General features: G+C 41.7%; 2 protein-coding genes and 1 pseudogene across 2 annotated transcripts in view; all 3 read left to right on the forward strand.

Moving 5' to 3' along the window:
- The window catches only part of LOC142000014 (protein GPR107-like), an 18,485-nt pseudogene extending 15,757 nt beyond the window's left edge, over positions 1 to 2,728 (forward strand).
- On the forward strand, positions 2,673 to 12,463 carry LOC141999997 (protein GPR107-like; the record flags this gene model as incomplete). The annotated part of the gene is given in 7 exon segments (XM_074973981.1): positions 2,673 to 2,722; positions 3,582 to 3,672; positions 5,042 to 5,175; positions 6,151 to 6,165; positions 6,167 to 6,224; positions 11,125 to 11,199; positions 12,402 to 12,463. Coding segments are annotated over 6 exon segments (354 nt in total), but the record flags the coding sequence as incomplete, so codon positions are not given.
- Positions 12,464 to 12,471: 8 nt separating this feature from the next.
- Positions 12,472 to 13,410, forward strand: part of NCS1 (neuronal calcium sensor 1) — a 154,986-nt gene continuing 154,047 nt past the window's right edge. Inside the window, exon 1 of the mRNA XM_074973976.1 lies at positions 12,472 to 12,520. The gene's annotated coding sequence lies outside the window, so the exon portion shown is untranslated. The remainder of the gene's footprint in view (positions 12,521 to 13,410) is intronic.

Raw genomic sequence — 13,410 nt, forward strand, 5'->3', positions numbered from 1 at the left:
TGGGACTCCACAACTAACGGTTTGCGACTCCCGACTATCTAGCTGTATTTGTTTTTACTTATGTCATTCTGATTATCTGGATTCTACTTTGACTACTACAATGTTTGGCATCCCTTCGGCAGCTACTTACCACTCCGGGGGTAGTTGGTAACACTTTGCAGATGGACACCAGTGTAGAAGTGAGAAACTTTCTTGGTATCTTAGTTTTCAATTATTTAAAGTTCTTTGCGATTTTGGACTCTGCTTTCAGGATTGGTCCACAGGACCAAGTGTCTGCTAGAAGTCCTGTCAGAGTGTTGTTGAGGAGCCAGTGTTGAGGCAGAAGGCCACTGTGTCTATAGCCTGGTCTATAATCTGGAGGTGTGACAACACTAGCCATGTGTGGCTATCCAACACCTTTCCCCCCAAACAGAAGAATTCAAAAGAAATTCCACGTGGAAACCCTCAGTCTGTGCGGTTTTCTATGAGTGTATGTTCTGGAGCTGAATGTGTGTGTTTGAAACTCATGGAGCCAAATTGTGTTCTGAATTATCCATGGTGTAGTTTTACTAAGCCAAAACCTGGAACGTTGTCTTAATGTGCTAAATTCACCTAGGCTCAACATCGCCCTTTAGGCTCAAGTCTCTGACTCTTGCTCATCTCAACACAGTGGCAGTGATATCTTCTGCTACAGCAGCCTTTCCTGGAGTCTGTGTGGTTTATTGTCTGGGTTCTTTACCGGCAGGGATGCCAATATCTGACAATCTCTACTCTGATGAGATTACCTGTAAACAGTTTGTTATCCTGTCACTGAGAAAGGGGTAGGAAGAAATGTACGAGGCTCATTTTAAATGGCTCGAGGTGGCTGTCTTGCAATAACACTTTCACAATTTCCAGTGTAGCTTTAGGTGAAAATTGACTGCCTGCTCTTCATGTTTGTACTTAGGTTACTAGGTTTATAGTTGCGAAAACAATACTGGCACTAAATAGATACAAATAATCAAATCTGCAAATCTATTGAGAGCTCTGCTGCACGAGTGTGCCTGCTCTTGCTTGGTCTTGCATTAAGAAATGCAGCATGTGTGTTGGTACAACATGCTGACATCCAAGGGTCATTGGCGGAGCTTGAGTCTTGAACTTTCACTTCCTGATGGCTTCTGGGAGGCTTCTATCTCCAGCCAATGTGCATAGAGTCTATTGAAGTGGGACTGTGAACATGTGCTGTTCCATCACAGCCTGCCCATTAACTCTAGAAAAACTTAGATTGAGGACAGGATCTCAACCTTAAACTGGTAGATAACACATGATCACTTACTGTTACATTATTGCTGGAGGGCTAGACCAGTGACTTCTTTAGTACTAGTACTCCTTGGGAGGTACATGAGTCTGGGAAATCCAATGCTGTGTTGATCTTCAGTTGGTGATGGTGTGTGTGGTCAAAGATTTGCCTTTGGGATTTTAAATCTGCTAGAAAGCTGGTAAGCAGACAAGATTAAAACTGGGTAGTATAATGGCGAGGCACAAAACAAAAGGAAATACAGCATGTTTGCAAATTTCTGAATTCGAAGTGTCTGAATTTGCTCTGAACGCTCTAGTCTCTAGGTGACAAGTCCAAAAGAAGCATAACAGCATCTCAGGTAAGACTGAAACTAGTTGTTTTCAGGATTAGCAATAGGAAGGGGTGGGGAGGATCTTTCAGACACAAGCTGGAGTGGAAAGTGGGTGTATTGATCAGTGTGGGGTATAAGTAAGCCCCTTTGTTTTAGTTTAAACCGATTTTTTTTACTCAAAATTCCTGGATTTTACAAAAAGTGTTCATTTTTTTTCTGTTTCACCTTTTGTATCATTCAAATATATAAAAATAACTTGTTTTATTAGGAAAATATAATACATTGCATGAGATATATGTATTGCGATAATACATTAGTCTGTGTGTATATGCAAAGCTGCCTTTTGAAGTAAGGCTATGTATTAGTCTAGAAAATACACACAAACAGGCACGCACGCAAGCTCTGAAGTATACTGATGAATTTCATGCTTACCACATACATTTATCTGTTAACAGCTTGAAAGGTTTAAAAATTTGACACCCTAAAACAAGAAGAAAACAAAAAATCTGTCAGAATACGTTTCAGAACACAAAGTATTTGAAAATTTAAAAAAAACAGGAGAAAAGGATGAAGTTGAGTGTATGTGCTGCAAATGGTGTGGCCCAATTATTAAATGTAAATATTTTTAGGCTAATAGTTCTAAGTCTATAACAGTAAACTGTTTTTTCTGATGAAAAGTTTTATTTAGGGATTAGAGGTGTATTGTTTTATTAAACTCAGAGCTGGCAATGTGTTGAGTTCTGTTTTAGTTCTGCAGCATACCACATTTGAGTGGAATTCAAAGCATTAATCTACTGAATACGTTCCTGCCCTGTCTTTCTGTCCACCAGAATGAACCCTAATATTTACCCAGTAAAAATAATAGTTTTTTGCACTGATTTTTCACCTGTTTTTGTTGTTGTGGTAATAAATGATGATCAATTCCTCGGAAAAATTAAATAAAATAAAAACTGAAAATGAAGGGCCCTACATGTAAGTCATGTAAAGTACATCATGTATTTCTGATTTCATGACACAACTGCAGTATTTACTTGTTAGAAGCCACTTCTAGCATTTTTTTTACTCTTCTTCCCCAGAATGTAATGGAGCAAGTGCACCGTTTTCGTAAAGATAAAGGAACTGTTTCATTCCAGGTAAGATTTCTGTCAGTAGCTCTTCCATAAACTTTTTCCCTTCACTGTGGCACGCGCTGAAAAATATAAATCCACTGCCCCCTTTCATAATCTCCCATTCTGTTAATAAAGATGCCTCTTGATAGCACATACCATTTTTTAGATGGATTCTTCTTTTGGGGAGTAAGCTGTAAAAGATTTGTTCCTTATAAGATGCAGAAGCATGTCTTGTAAACCACTCATTCACATGGTGCTCCTTACAGTGTACTAGTTTGAATGTAATAAATGTTGCTTTCTGTAATGAGGGATACAAAAATATAGAAAAAACTTTGATTAATGGTAGGTTGGCAGTGTGACACCAATACTCAAAGTTGTAGATTTTCTGGGTCAGACCAGATTAGCAAACTCTCACTTCAGTGCTCTTACTTGCTTTGTCTAAAACTTAACTGCTGGCTACTGCTGATAAAACAGATTTTGTGGCATGTGACTGAGTTTGTGGTTTAGCCTTAAAAGTTGTTCACATCGTGTTCAGTTCTAATCTTCTGGCTCTGCCTGTCATTCGTAGGACATTGTACAATGTCACACAAAATAATCCATTGAAATGCTATTATTCCTGTATCTAATAGCGCTGGATTTACCAGAATGCATAGTCACGGAATTAAGTGTAGGGATGCAGTTTATTTGAGCTTCTTTAAGACTTACAAACATTGGCATCTTGCTAACTTTCACTGTACAGGTATGGAAAAGGGGCAGTACGATCCTAAATGTCAAGGACTTTTCATATTCCCATGGAGATTGTTTTACAGCAGAGCAGTGCTTTTCTAAGGTATAAATATGCTGACTTTCCTTGTTCTTATTTTTTGCTTTATTTTAATATCAGCTCTGAAAACGAAGGTCTATACAGACTTTGCTTCCACAAACGTGTTGGCAGTGATGTGCAGACCAGTGATCAGCTCCTGTTTAGCCTTGATGTGAGTATCATGTGTAAAACATAACTTAGAGCTGTTGCATTTGCTTAGTCAGTAGTGTGAAATGATGCATGAGACTTCACCATAGGAGCACCAACTCATGTGCTCTGCACAGATTGCTGGGGGAGGCAGGGTGGAAGTTGGGGTGGAGAGACACAGCTGTATCCAACATATCCTTCTAATGTCTTGTTGCATAGCAGTGGCATCCTCTAAGGAAGTAGTTTTAGTATCAACTGTGGTGTAATAGGAAGAATTTAAGGAATAAAACATAGTGCCAGAAAGAAGTGGATGAAGATGTAAAGACTCCATCAGGGAGAGCCAACGCAGTGGTGTGTGCTTCTCCTCTCTCATCAAATCCCTTTTCTTTACAAAATGGCAGACGTTAAGGGCACTGTCTCAATCTTAGTTATCAGCCTTCTTGAATTTCTACGTGTTCTTTCTTTCTAGCTTAACACAGGCTACATCTTTACTACACATCACTGAAGGGAGCATCTGAATAGCAGAGTATTAGAGTAGGTCTTCCAGAAAATAGAAGAACTTGGCAGCCTAAAGCTTCCCTGAGCTGCACCTTTATAATCTGCAAGAATGAGATCTGGTTGCTTTCACTGAGGGGGTGGGTAGGAGAGGAAATGACTCAAGTTGAAGGTGGTAGTGAGTGGGGTTATGTGAAGATCCAAGTTGATTTAACTGGTGTTTTGCTTTTTTATGTCTGTTAGCACTAGCCTCAGTAGGGCTTTTTAAACACAATCTGAACAAATTCCAGCTTTTTAAAAAGCACTTGAGTTACTGACTTGAAGAGTTCAGTTGATGTGAAAACTTGGTTTCACTTGCTGTAGAAGTGATCTCTGTAGTAGAATTGCAGTAGGAAAGTGCTTCCTTCCCCCTGACAGGAGAAGAAATCTATTGTAACACTTGTAAGAGATTTTAAGTGTTGGTTATGAATCTTTGTGAAGGCTCGTACACATTAGAATCTGAGCTATGCTCCTTATTTAAACAAGGCTCTGGCTAGTGTGTCAGATTCAAGTATGGACAGACCCTACAATTCACTGCTTGTAATAAGTTGTTCTTGAAGGGAGTTACATTCTGCCTCCCTGAATTACCCTGTAGAATTCAAGCAGCAGAAGGCATCTTCAGTTCCTGTCCTCTTATTGTATAATGTTACTGTTCATGATTAAGCAGCAGCGGCATTTCAAAAAAGTGATTCCTGTGTGTTTAGTGTGCAGTATTCTGGGACACCTTGGGTGGAAAGCACTATTACTTTAGGAATATGGATTCTAAGCTTGTGCATCTGTGATTGTGAATTGCAATAATTAAGCAAATAGCAATAGTCAAAGGTCTCTCTCAGCTACACATGTGACACTTCTCTTATCAGATAGAGATCAAGGAAAAGAACCCTGAAAGTTACCTCTCGGCAGGTGAGATCCCACTTCCAAAACTCTACATTTCTATGGCTTTCCTTCTCTTTCTTTCTGGGACCGTGTGGATCCACATCCTTCGTAAATGCAGGTAAACTGATTTTCTACAGCATAATGACAAGTGTGAACCTGGCTTGTGTTGGTCTCTGCTGGGGAACAGTTTTGTCTGTTCTCCTCCTCTTGCCTTCCCGTCTCCCAATAGAACTTGATTAATCCATTTTTTTGTTACAGTAAGACAGTCTTGCATGCTTAAAAAGCTTCTAAATATAAAGCTTACCAAAATTTTGTTTTTATTCCTGAAGGTCATTTGATTTGCTGAGAGCGCTTAATTGGAAATGGTAACTGTAGGAACTGCTTTTACTGACAGCTATTGGATACTCTTGTAGCTCAATGGGCACTCTAGAGCAGTGATGTCCAATATGTTCACCACTAGCCAATGTGACTAATAGGCTATTGAATTGTGGCTAATGCATGTGGCTTTTTTATAATGTGGCTAATAAGAAAAACTCAAAACCAGCTAGCAGTGTGGCTAGCATTGAATTTCTATTGGACACTGCTGCTCTAGAGGTACCAGTTCAGGATACGAAGTCCCAAAAGAAACAAAATGACTTCAAAATGCAAAGAACTATGAATTTGTTAGCTGAGTGAACTGAGCTGCATGTAAACTAACGTGAATTTCTAAGGTTGTATGTAGTGGTGGTGTAGCCGTGTCAGTCCCAGACAATACCTTTTATTGGACCAAGTTCTGTTCGTTCTCTCTCTCTCTCTCACCAACAGAGGTTGATCTAATAAAAGATTCTCACCCACCTTGTCTCTTGAATTTCTAAAGTCAGTTATGATCCTTATGCAAAATATAGTCTTACAGCATTCCCATTTTAAATACACACATTCATCTTTACTTCAGATGGAAGCATTTATTGAAGAGAATGGTGCCTTAACAGGAAGCTTGGTTTATAAGCCCAAGACAGAATGTGTCCGTATATGATGCGGTATCTCGGGGCATTTTTTTTAATGTGCCTACATGGAACTCTTGGCTTATGCTACTTCTGCCTCCTTGTGTTTACAGGAATGATGTGTTTGAGTCACTGGCTAATGGCAGCCCTCCCTGTCACAAAGTCTCTGTCCTTGATGTTCTGTGTGGTAAATAGAAAATATTTTATATTTGTTTCTCCCATATGGGGGAAGTGGAACAAGTGGAAAGCAGGGCAAGGTATATCTGGGAAATGGCGTATTCCCTGCTGAGATTCCAAAACACTTTCCAAATTATCTATATATGGATCATTTCTCCCATTACTGAAATGCAGCTTCCTCTGGGGTGGAACATGTCAAGAATTCTGTGCCAACAATTTTGTGCAGTATTTCTTAAGAGGAGAAGCATGGTATATGTTAATCATTAAAACTACAGGGAATACTCAGCAGCCACAGAGCAAAACTTTACATTGAAATTTGATTAGGAGAGAGAACTAGCCTTCCTGTTCTCAGAAGCACTACCATGAGAATGCTAAAGACTACAGTTGGCCAAGATATTAATGTTGTGTGTTGGTGCAAAGGTGGGTGTTCCTTTTCTTATAGGCATCAAGCAAAGATTGCTGCCTAATGACTCAACACCACTGCTGCAGAAGTTTTGGGTTTCCTTCCAGTTCTAAAGTTTGACTTAGCCTAGTAGAGCTGATGAAGTCACAGTCCTAAGTGATGTAGCTGCAGTCAGGTATATCAGGATGGGGTGGTCGTGCACATCTTCACTTTGACTCCTTTTCCTGTTTACAAGGGGTCAGAACTGCCCATGATTCTTTGCCTCTCCATCTGGTCCATAGCATGGGTTCATAGGTCTTGGAGTTCCACTTCTTTTCTCTGCAAACTTCTCTTGACAGTCTTTCCATTGTGTCCTCTGTCTTCCACATCCTTTCTTGCTGTCCTCTTCCTCCCATGCTTTCTTTGTTGATTATTCTTCTCTAACGCTTCCCGAAGGTACCTAGAGTTGCAAGGCACCTCGCTACCAGCCTGCCCTCACATGAGGAAGCCTTGTCTGTGCCTGTTGTGGGTCAGCTCCCCAATTCCACTGCCCACAGGCAACACAAGCCCTCCCCTCTAGGCCTTGTAGGCCCCGCTGTCTCTCTACAGGTTAGCGACAGGCACACTCCAACCCTGAGCCCTCTAAACTTCTCCCTGGAGTGTCCAGCTCCTGATCCACTGGACCATCTCAGGACCTGCAGGTTTACTGCTTCCAAAGAAACAGTATACCCCAGCTTACCAGTTTCACCTCAGTTCACTGCTGTGCCTAACTCACAGCACTTAGATATGTTTATACTGAAATGAAGTGTAAGTTTATATAACAAAGCATAGAGATTCAAATAGAAGTATTGGAAACAAATGGTTACATATGAAATAAAATCATAACATGCATTCTTGAGCCTGGACTTAATTAACCAGATACTCTAAGTATTGCTCACCCCAAATCCCTGCAGCACTTTACAGTAACAGAGGCGGTGGCCCTTCTTTCATGAGACATGCACACTCCTTGATGGAGGAGTCCGTATGTCTCTTTGCACTCCTACATATACCAGACTAATCCTTCGTCTTTATTCATAAACAGGATGGACACACCCCGGCAATTAGTTGATTCCTATAGATTTTGTCTCTTGTAGATTTCGCAGTCTCTCAGTTTGCACTTACATGCACAGTATGTCAATAGACATACATTGTCAGGCATACAATACGCAAATGGTCAGACAGGGAGATAAATGTCACTAGCCTCCTGCCTAAAGGGAACAGCTCCGAGGTATGTAACCTCCAGGTGACCTGCCTTAACTCCAAAACCTTCATAACTTTCAGTATATGTACATAACTCCTTAAATATTATTTCTGCATACATTTGAGTGATTTTGATGACCAGGGATCTACTGGCCGCCTCAGCTTCCACTGACAATGAACTCCCCAGATTCATTATGCATTGTGTAAAGAAGTACTTTCTTATGTGTGTTTTAAGCCTGCTGCCTATTAATTTAATTGGGTGGTTCCTAGGTCTTGTATTATGTGAAGGGATAAATAACACGTCCCTATGCGTTTTTCCACACTATTCATGATTTTTTAGACCTCTGTCATGCCCCCCGTCCCTTAGCCACCTCTTTTCTAAGCTGAAAAGTCCCAGTCTTTTTAACCTCTCCTTGTATGAAAGGTGTTCCATACCCCTAATCGGGGTGGTGTTCTTTTGTTTTTCCCCCTTCTCAGTACTTTTTCTGATTCTAATATCTTTTTTTGAGTTGGGGCAACCATAACTGGACACAGTAGTCGAGGTGTGGATACCATAGTGGCATTATGATGTTTTCTGTCTTATTATCTAACCCTTTCCTAATGGGGCCTAACATTCTGGCAGCTTTTTTGACTGCTGCTACACATTGAGCACATGTTTCCAGAGAACAATCCACAGTGACTCTAAGATCTTTGAGTAGTGTGATGGGGTTAGGACTCACCACCGCTGGCACCTCCCGCTGGTTGCTCCAGGAATTAGCTCCGTCCAGTCATGGAGCACCTTTTTCGCATGGTGCCTTGCCCTTCGTCTGCTCTGCTGCTTTGGGGACCCTCGTTGCTTCCCGCTCAGCAGCGTCCTCTTCAGGACACTGCCCTCCAACAGTGCCCACTGCTCCGGTCTCACCCCCTTCCGAGGGTTTGGTGTTACGAGCAGTCCACTATCTGCACCTGTTGTAGTGGCCAGCTGCAGCCTCTAAGTCTCTAGCCCCTTATTGCAGGGACCAGCCATTGCCTGGATCAGGCCACGCTTCTCTTCAGCCAGGTGTAGCACAAGGGGAATGGGGGGGGACCTAGGCTGCTACACCTGGCTGAACCCTCTAGCGGCAGCCTCTCTGCCCTCCTTCTCTCCCCTTGCCCTGCTATTGTCCCTGGGCCGCTTCCCCTTCGGCGCTGTGCACCTGCCCAGCCCTTGGTAGCTAGGCTGGCAGCCTGGGGTTTTCCTTGGCCGGAGCTCCTCAGCTCCTTCTGCCCTTCTCCAGCACTGCTCTGTCCAAGGTGCTACCTTTCAGCCCAGGAGCCAGTCCTCCTCCCTTGACCACCAGGGAGAGACTGCCCGCTCCCTTCCTAGGCAGCCTTTATATATGGCTGAGTCTGGCTCTGATTGGCTGTCTCTAACTCAGCCTCTGATTGGCTGCCCACCTGCACCACCTCCCTGGCCTGCTGAAGCCCCATCTAGGATAGGAGTGGGGCAGCCACCCCACTACAAGTAGTAACAGCTAATATAGATCCCACTGTTTTGTATGTATAGGTGCTGTCAGCCAAAAGGGCCAAATCTTCAGCACACGTTTGTTTTCTGTGTCTCTACAGGTTTGGTTCTCTTACTAATTAACTCTGTAAGTAAGGTGAAGAGTAGTGCTCAGCACATTGCCTTGTCTCAATTCCACCAACATCTCAAAACTCTCCAGACTTCCATGTATTGTTACCCCCACATACATAACTACCAGTGCAATTTCATCTCTTCTGTTTTCTTAGGTTGCAGTTGGATTTTAGCTGTTCATACCATATCGTATTCTGCCACACAGTCACTCGCTATAACCTTTCCATCTTTTACCATTTTCATATGTTCTTTTTATCAAACTGTAGACCATCTAGGCTTTACTTTTTCCCACTGTAATATGTCACCCTGTGAGAGTCTTTTTCTAACCCATTGAATACCACTCAACTCACTTCTCTCCTTCAGCATTTCTTTTACAAAAGCCGAATTACACACCACTCCTACTGTGTTCCCTTCACGAATATGGAAATTTAAATCCCCACCAACCACTACAAAGATGTTACACTCGACCATAACCGTCAACTCTGCTAGCTCATTTCTAAAGCTCTCCTTCTCTTCCAAAGGTCTACCTTGTTGCGGAGCATATGCTGACATCACACATATAACCTTACAGTCTGTCCTCAGTCACACTATCAGTTGGTCTCCTCTTCTTTCTACCCTCATGACACCCTTACCAGTCTATGGGCTTACGATGACAGCTACCCCATTCATTTTCTTTTTCCTCCAGACCCAAAAATTTAAAATCTGTCAAGATTTTACTCCTTCCTCCACACCACATAGTATACAGATTTTCCTTCTAGCCATTGCCTCAACTATCTCTCATGACTTACCTGTAAGTGAACTTACATTCCACGTTGCAGGTGCTTGCCAGTTTGTTGCCATTGCCCACAAGATGTTATCCTGAATGCAGTAGTGTGTTTTAAAAGCACATGCTAGGTAAATCTTAAAAACGTTTAGCCATCTGGATCCGCCTTGGACTCTTAGGTCATAGTTTCTTCAGCTTCATGGGAATGAAATGAATAAATACCCTGAATGTCCATAAAGCAAGGTAATTTGGGGGCCGCTACACTAGAAATCAGTGTTTATATCTAGCCATGCCATAACTCTTCTAACATTAGAAGCATTAACACAAAGACTATCTAACGTCACCTGGTAATAAACTATATTTAGACTTTGCCTTCCCATTGGAAGGGTCTCTTCAGTGAGGGTAGTGGTGGGGATTTAATCCTCCTATGCTGATGCCTACCGCAATGTCCACTTTCAGTTGCATGCTGGGATAATCACTCTAAGCTTGCCAATTACTGTCTTTGGAGTCTAACAACTTTGAACCTGGCTGCTGGTGAAGGTAAAAATAGAAAAGGATAGTCGTTTAACACAGCCTAACTGGAACAATAGAAAAACTGATATTTAATCCTGAATATAAGTGATTATCTTTAAATATAAGCGAAGTTGGGGGGATGAAAAGGGGTACTCTCGTAAGAGTAATTGTTAATGCTTGTATACTTCTGTACATTCTGGTAACACTTAGGTGGAGATCTGCTAAGACATCATTATAAATGGAAAATGGCAAGTTTGTTCTAGCCTAGTAAAAATTAATCTAAAACTACTGAGAGTTGATGGTAGGTGCTCTCTGGGATACAGAAGAGTTGAAAAGGCCATCACAGGGTGGATCTAACAGGGTTTGCAGTGTTGGTGAAGGAGTTTTATGACATGACTTCTTGTATTCTCTGCTTCCAGATTTGACTACCACTACGTTTCCTGTCAAGGATTTTCCATTGAAGGCTGGGCTGTTGTCTATTACATCACTTACCTGTAAGTATACTAGAGAGTGCCTGCATACTCCTGTTCTGAGATTGTTCATTGAGTCAGAATTCTCTTGAACAGTCACTGTAACACCTCCAATAAAGCCTTGCTTGAATTTGTATTCTAGGTATATTCCATGTGTGTTGCTACTGCCTTTAACCACACCAGAGATATTGCTGATTTTTCCCAGTCCTCCTGGAGGACACTTAAGCCACTTAAATCTAAAATGGCTTAGCTTCTTAGCTTCAGCCACCATACTTGCCAGTGGCGATCGGTTTCTACAGAAGTTATACTCAAAAAAGAGTATCAGAGGGGAAGCCGTGTTAGTCTGTATCCACAAAAACAACGAGGAGTCCGGTGGCACCTTAAAGACTAACAAATTTATTTGGGCATAAGCTTTCATGGGTAAAAAACCCACTTCTTAGTTGAAGTGGGTTATTTAACCATGAAAGCTTATGCCCAAATAAATTTGTTAGTCTTTAAGGTGCCACCGGACTCCTCGTTGTTTTTCTCAAAAGAGAGACCCTGTAAGGGCTAAAAATCTAAGCTAAGACAACATTGCACATGTAAACTGATGGTGTATGGTCTGCCTGTGTCTTCAGATAAATGGCTCCAATTTCTGCTCCTGCTATAGCTTTTTCCAAGCAGCAGCAACAGAGTGAAACTAACAAGATGCTGGTTGGTTTCACTGCAGCTGTATAGAACTCGATGGGGAGCAGTAAAACTGATACATGTTAGGTGTTTTTTATTCTGTTCCTTTGGAAAAGTGAGGAGCAATAACAGAGGCCTAGGAGCTGTTTGCTATTTCTTATTCCTATTGGTCCTATAGATCAGCACAAGTAAAGAGTAACAAGGATTCTATTTATTCTTATATATCAGCAGAAATTATGTTCAATCAATTACACCTGTGAAAATCCTTAGAAGGTGTCACTGAGCATATGATTTTTAGACAAAAGGGTGCAGTGGAGTTGCTGAGTGTAATTACAGGTGTTGATTCATGAGTGTCCATGTGGGCTCTTTCTGTGAGGACAGGCTGAGTTTGCAGAGCTAGCAGCCAAAAAAACCCAACCAACCACAACTTTTCCCATGTAAAATGGGTGCACTTGATCTGGAGTCGCTGAGAGACGAAAGTGGAGCCCCATGATGCCACTTCTAGTCTTTTTGTAGAGTGGTCCTGTGAAGCAGTGTTAATATCTTGTTGTGTCCTGTAGGTCCTGGCAAATGTGGCATACATCATCGAAGAGGCAACAACTGACCATGGGCTGTGGAAACAAATTCTATTCCTGGTAGACCTACTGTGTTATGGAGTGATCCTATTTCCAGTAGTATGGTGAGTCATGGTATACAATATGTGGCTTCTGGGGTCCTGATGGTTTAGGGCAGTGATTTTTTTTTTTTTTTTTTTTTTTTTCCACCGATGGGTTTCAACCTACAGGGGGTCACACAAGGTAATTGGGGTAGGGGTGACAAGGTGTTGCTTTTATTATAAATTAAAGCCAAGAAAATCACTCTGAGGCCTTTCAGAAGTGCTGAAGTTATTAGATACAGAAGCAGTTTTTTGTTTTAGTGATCTAGGTTTGAAAGTCGGGCAACCAGAGGTTAAATCAGTGGTGCTGGCTATGTCCAGGGGAAGAGGCTATTTCCAGCCAGTCTCTGTGTATTTATTTACCTCACTTTCCAAGGAATGATCCTATAAGGAACACTTCCCTGCCCTTCCTTCTACTCTACTTGGCAAGGAAATGTTGACTAAACAAAAGCATTTAGCTTAATTATTTCTATCTTTGGTCCTTAAAAGAGGCATTTAGCCAGAATATTTGTCTGCTGAAGTCCATTTTAGTCTTAATCAGACAAGCTGCTGGGCTTAAATGAGGAGACAAAGGAGCTTCTGGCTCCTTTGATTAGTAAAAGAAGAATGGCTCCCATATTTTGATCCTTAGTCCTCTTGATGTTTTTTTTGTAACAGAGAAAGGAACATAAACCTCTTGTATAATGAACTTCACAAGCCCATCATTTTAAAAATGCACACCTCTTGTGCAGATATTCCATGCCATACTCTAGAAGACTGCTGGCTGCTCAGCTATGGAGTTAAGCTTCATCTCCAGCTTGGCTAGTTGTGTGGTTAAATTGGGTTGTCTTTGTGCAGTTCTAGTCCTTTCACAGAGGGCTATTTAAATTCTCAGTGACATTTCCCCTGACGCTGTAGAATGTCCTCCAGGAACT

This window comes from Natator depressus, chromosome 16, assembly GCF_965152275.1.
Source record: "Natator depressus isolate rNatDep1 chromosome 16, rNatDep2.hap1, whole genome shotgun sequence".
Lineage (NCBI taxonomy): Eukaryota > Metazoa > Chordata > Testudines > Cheloniidae > Natator > Natator depressus.